General features: G+C 47.5%; 1 protein-coding gene across 1 annotated transcript; it reads right to left on the reverse strand.

Moving 5' to 3' along the window:
* Positions 1–3,805: 3,805 nt before the first annotated feature.
* LOC125541616 (fasciclin-like arabinogalactan protein 14) lies at positions 3,806–4,975 on the reverse strand. The gene has a single exon (XM_048704980.2). It carries the CDS (start codon positions 4,912–4,914, stop codon positions 4,129–4,131), a length of 786 nt encoding a protein of 261 aa, XP_048560937.2. The 5' UTR covers positions 4,915–4,975; the 3' UTR covers positions 3,806–4,128.
* Between the last annotated feature and the right edge of the window lie 1,341 nt (positions 4,976–6,316).

Consider the following 6,316-nt stretch of genomic DNA (forward strand, 5'->3'; position numbering starts at 1 on the left):
TACCCCATTTACATATAAAGTTTATTAAAAACCGAGTTACGGTTATTTAGTTATGAAATAAATGATTTTAGCATGGCATTTAAGCAAATTTAAACAAACAGCATTTTAAACATTTCAAACATGCATGAAAGTTGGATATTGTGAAACTAGATGAAATCCTAGTCATTTTACATATTAAGTTTGTTTAATTCTGATGCATGGTTATTTAATTGTTCACAATTCAAAAATGATGGCATTTCTGTAAATAAGAAGGCACTAGAAAATGCTAAAATACACAGACTGGAAAAAAAATACACGGGCCGGATTACAGCGGCTCAGGAGGACTTGGCCCGAGTGTGCGCTGAGTGTGCAAAATAACAGAAAAACGGCGCAAAATAATACGGGCGGCAGGGACTCGAACCCAGGATCACCTCGTACTGTGCCTACGTGACTGACCACTAGGGTGCTTCTGTATTTGTGTTCAAAAAGGAGTACAGCTACTTATAGAGAAAAGCAAAGGCGTGGCCTTGCTCTGCCATGAAGGCACGGTGACAGCAGGTCTCCGGCGAGCCTTAACGGCCGGATGCAGCGGCGGCTTAGGCTAGAGTTCGGCGGCGGGGGTGTGGAAAAAGGAGGGGAGTGCAGCTACAGGATGTGCGCGTGCATGTGGGGAGCATAAGAAAGAGGCCAGAGCTCGAGCGTCGAGCTGCAGCTCGTCTCGGCTGCGGCGCACAGCGATGCATGGACGAGCATGGCGCGGCGAGCGAGCGGCAAGCAGGCAGGGTGTGCATGCGGGTGCAGATGCATGCGGGGGCTACGGGCGCGTGTGGTGGAGCAACGCTGCGAGGGTGTGCGTGTGCAAGGGGCCGAGCAGAGGAGCTAATGAAGCTGCTACCATGGCGCTCATGGAGATCGAACTCCTGCTCGCGTGGATCAGGACCTAGAGGACGAAAACGAGCGCTAGGTAAGGCCAGGAGGGTGAAGAGCTCACGGTGGATAGGATGGTGTAGTCGATCGTGCTCGGGGACGAACGGAGGAGACGAGGGAAGGCGATGAAGGAGCTCGCTAAACTTGGCGTTCCTCTGATCCGTGAAGAAGACGAAGCAGAAGAAGAAGGGCACGTCGTGGAAGAAGACGATCGGGTCTCGGGGAGCCGCTTGGAGACGTTTCGGGAGTCGCGGTACTTGCCGCGGGGGAAGACGACGACCGAGCGATGCTGGCTACGCCGGACTCGAGCTCAGCTCGGCTGGTCATGGCGATGGCGACACAGGGGCATGGGGAGCTTACCTCGGCGGCGGGAGGAGGCATAAGAGGGGAAAACGGAGCGAGGAGGAAACCCTAGGGTTGGGGCAGGATTATATAGGAGGAAGGGAGCGACTGAGGCCGTCAAATCGACCGGACTGCCGACGTGGAGGCTCTGGATGTCCTGCCGTACAGGGAGAAGACGATGAACAGAGGAGCGGTGCTGGTGGGCTGGATTCGAAGGGGTAAGTGAGGTGGCTTGCTGTAGGTGGGCTGGGGAGATGGGCTGTTGCTACTGGAGCTGGGCTCTCTCTCTTGCTACATTTCTTTTCCTTCCTTTTTCTTCAGACAGAAATCTTAGAAGAAAAGAAAGGCAAGGGAAGATACAGAATTTGGCAGGGGTGAAGATATTAATGGAGTCCTGAAAAATATGCACAATTTGAATAAACTGGTTTGGACATTTTTAAGGATATAAAAATAATTCAAGTTTGAATTAAATTCAAACTTGAGCCATTTTTGAACCCAACCAAAACAAGTTCAAAGGAGCTGAATTTTTGGCAGAGAGGTTGAAGGCATGGTTGAGAATTTATAGGAAAAGAATGAACATTAAATTGGTGCAGGAAATAGAATACCACAATTTAAATGGATTAACGAAGAAGGAGAAGAAGATGATCAAGCAAGGTTGTGGGTGTAGAAGAAGATGAAGTTGAGAAAGAGACAACGCAGGGGTTGATCACACACTCAAGCACACAACCAAAACCACCAACAGTATGCCTATGCATTATGATCCATGATAAGACTGGCAATGCAATAATAACAATGATGCACATGAAGCAAGAAGCAAAATATGACAAAGATACTCATCATGATCATGGCAACAAACACAATAACAACTAAAATAAAGAAATGCATCTGGAGCATCGGTCTCGGGGCGTTACATAAACTTAACCTAAACTAAATCTAAACCTAAAAAACAGAAACTAAACCTAAACTAAACCAAATATAAACTAAGCCTAAATTAAACTAAACCTAATTAAACTAAATCTAAAAAAAGAAAAAAGAAGAAGAAGAGGGATATCTCACCTTCAGGCGCGGCAGGGGGTGCCTGGGATGGAGGAGGGGGCGCCGGAGCGGCGGGGCGGCCGCGGGGGTGGAGGAGTGGGGCGCCGGAGCGGGGCGGCCACGTGGGTCAAGGAGAGGGGCGGCGGGGCGGGGCGCCGGGGCGGCGGGGCGGGGCGCCAGGGCGGCCGGGCTGGGGCGGTGCGGCTGGGCTGGGGCGGCGGGGCGGGCGGAGCGGCGAGGTGGGGCGGCGGGGGCGGCTCGGGCACGGGGGCGGCTCGGGCACAGGGGCGGCGACGCGAGTGTGATGAGGGGTGGGAGAAAGAGGGGAGAGAGAGAGGGACGTGGGGCTGGCCGCTTTTTAGTTTATGTCACAGCTCTTTGTCGTCTAAGCCTAGCTAACGGACCTTAGTTGACCACTTCCTTTGCCGTCTGTTAGCGGACGGCAAAGATTCTTTGATGTCCGCTAGCAGACGGCAAAGAAAGTGACCGTTAGGTGGCCCTCGCTAGTGCGCCACCCTCCCTCTTTGCCGTCTGCTAGCTGACAGCAGAGCTTCTATGCCGTCAGCTAGCAGACGACAATGAGGTAGCTGACGGCAAACATTATCTTTGTCGTCAGCTTCTTCTTTGCCGTCAATTTTTTTAACCTGATGGCAAAGACCTTCTTTGCCATCAGCTAGCGGACGCCAAAGAGTCGGCTGACGGCAAAGATCCTGATTCCGGTAATGCCTCCATGATGGTGTCTAGATTGGATATCGTGGTTCTGGAACTTGCGGCGGCTGAAATTGTGTTTCGTCGACTCCCCTAGGGTTTCTGGGCACGCCCAGGTGGGTTGTGCCCCCCTCGGGGCACCCCTCTAGTACTTCTTTGGCCCATCTTTTGTCTTCTGGTCCAGAAAAATCTCCAAAAAGTTTCGCCGCGTTTGGACTCCGTTTGGTATTGATTTTTTGCGAAGTAAAAAACAACAAGTGGCACTGGGCCCTATGTCAATAGGTTAATCCCAAAAAATGATATAAAGTTGCTATAAGATGATTGTAAAACATTCAAGAATGATAATATAACAACATGAAACAATTAAAAATTATAAATACGTTGGAGACGTATCACGTGGACGTCCGCCATTTTCTGCTGGCTATGGGTCAACATCCGCTACCTACTCCGCCATGGCCTCCCTCATCACTGCTAGCCTCCTCCTTGCCTCTCTACACACCAGCACCAGCTAGCCCGCCCTGTTTCTGCGTCCTCGTGTGTGCTCGTTGCTCCTTAATATTGCAAAGAACATGCAATCTTATTTAACTTGGCGAGAAATCATTCAATGGAGCAATGTGGTACTTTTCTAGGCTACCTTGATTAGTAGTACATTCGATTCTCATTTAATTTTTACCACGGACGCAAGCCCAGCTAAGCCCATCTGAGCGACATCCAACATAGCGTACGAAGAAACGGACGAGTAAAAGCAAATCTGGAGTGCGGGTTAATTGTCCAAAACAACAAGGTCTTTAAAAAAAGACGGTGAACGGGCAGAAACAATAGCTTTTTTGTTATTAGATAAAGATAAAGATTATGAAAAAGTATATGGAGGTATAGATATAAAATAGATCAGGCGTTTTCTTGGGTCCTTCGAAAGAAAAAGTCAATGTCAGTAGGGATGGGTACAAAAAAAACTTGGTTGACCGAGAAAAAAAAGGAAAACAAAATGTCGTTTAATTTACATCAAGGGCATCCATCGAATGAATTATAACAAGCCAACATACACAAGTACTTCTTACACAACTAGACGTGTAAATCCCCGCAAAAAAAAAACTAGACGTGTAAAGCTAAATATCGGCCGTTGCTGTGCGTAGAATTTTAAACCATCAACATCACAAGCCCCACGAGCCAAACACGTGTGCGGACCACCACTGTGTTCCCCGCCGAAGTGTGCGCGCCTGCGGCCGCGTCAGCGCTATGCACTGGTGGCGATGATGCAGGAGCGTCATCGTCTAGCGCACTGGCCTCGTCGGGCGATTCAAGCGTCTCAGCCTCGGTAATGGTCGGGACACTCGCGTTGGACGATGAACCGTAGGCTGGACCGGGTGCCGCGGAGCTCCCCTTGCCCGACGAGCTGATGCTTGGTGGAATGATTGCTGCGCTAACCTGCATGACGGATAGATTGTATGGTCGGCACGCAACGACCTTCACCAGCTGCGAGCTGAGCGGTGCGCCGGGCTCGGCTGAGCCAAACACCATCTGGTCGTCCGCGCTATGGGTGTAGTTGACGAACCCCATGCGGTCGGTGGCGGCGCCGGTAGTCTGGAAGAGCGAGGTAAGGAGCGCCGTCCCCTTCTCGATGTTTTCAAGTTTCATGGGATCGTAGTAGTCGAGGATGACGTGCACGGCGAGCACCTTCTTCTGCGTGTCTGTGGGCAGCGACGTGATGCCGCTGGCAGCGGAGTTGTCGACCACGAGAACGGTGATGGTCTGCCGCTTGTTGATTTCCTCAGCGAGATTCGTCTTCGACAGAAGGCTGTTGAAGGTCAAGAACTCCGGGGATTTGTTGAGGACTTCGGTAATGTTGAACTTTGTCGTGGTGGCCGCGGCCGACGACGCAAGGGTGAGAAGGAGTGCGGCGGTGGTGGCCCTCAGACATGCCATGGTTGCTGAGGTACGCACGTATAGGCTTGGGGCAAGGCCGTCCGGTAGTGATGATGGGTGGAGAGGAGAAGAAATAGCGAAGGGTGGTGACAAATTTGGATGCCAACTTTGGGGGTGTGCATGCACTGGTGACTTGAGATTTTGTAGGAAGTTGTAACCAGTTACATGATTGGTTACGGAGAGGATTACTTATGGGCACGTTCGAACATGAGGTATTAGAAATTGTTACCACGGGTAGGCGGTATCCTTATCACTCGTTTTCATAAACCGAGGAGTGCAAATAGCTAAGTTGTCAATGATCAGTTTTAAGAAAATTATAATGGGCGAACGTCAGATCTTTTATAAACCGAGGCGTGCATGTGCACTAGTGACTTGAGATTTTGGAGGAAGTTGTAACCACTTACATGACTGGTTACGGAAAAAATTACATGAGCACGTTTGAACATGGGGTATTAGACATTTTAAATAAAAAATCCAGTGATTCAAAAAATGTTCGTGATATTTGAAAAAGTGTTTATATAATGAAAAAAGTTCTTAGGTTGAAAAATATGTTTTTCTTTAAAAATGCACATGACATTTTAAAGAAATATTCATGTGTTTCCAAGAAATGTCCACTAAATTAATTTTTTTGTGTAGTTTAATAAAATGTTAACCGGAAAGTCAATTTGGTTCCCGGGAGCACATGCTCCTAGGGCCAAAAGAAAATTTTAAAATGAAAAAAAAATCAAGACAAAAAGATTGTGTGTACCTAGTCACATCCAAATGCTACCCACAAATTTTGAGGCAAAAAGATAAAACATTCTGGCTTGTGCAAAAGAAAAAACAAATTGAACACCAAAAGTTATCCCAATATGTCACCCCAATTTTATTTTATTTTTGCCGACGAAACACCGCCGCTCCGTTTCGCATGAAAATTGACATGCATGTTTGCGGCACTAATACAGTCATCTACGAAAAAAATCAGAATTTTTCAAAAACATTAATTTTTTTGCGTTACTGTTCACCTGAGAGCATATGCTCCCGGGAGCCAAGACGTCAGCCCCCAATGTCAACCATCATTAAAAAAATATGCAACGTGTATTTGGAAAATGTGTGTATTCAACAAAGTGATCAAAACATGTATTTTAAAAAATGTACATCATGAAAAATTTCAAAAGTGTATCAATTATATATTTCATGTGTGAGCTAAAATGTCCATTGTGTACTGAGAAAAGATACACTGCACAAAAAACCCGATTAAAATTGAAAAAGAAACAAGAAAAGAAACAAAGAAAAGAGAAGAATACGAAAAACCCAAAAGTATAACAAAGAAAAACCAAAGAAAACCAGAGGTAAAAGATAGAAAAGAAAAAAAGGAAGAAAACTGGAGCAGTTCGAGGGAACATAGAACGACATACTAGCA

The sequence above is a fragment of the Triticum urartu genome, chromosome 2A, assembly GCF_056163025.1.
Source record: "Triticum urartu cultivar PI428250 chromosome 2A, HENAU_Tu73, whole genome shotgun sequence".
Classification (NCBI taxonomy): domain Eukaryota; kingdom Viridiplantae; phylum Streptophyta; class Magnoliopsida; order Poales; family Poaceae; genus Triticum; species Triticum urartu.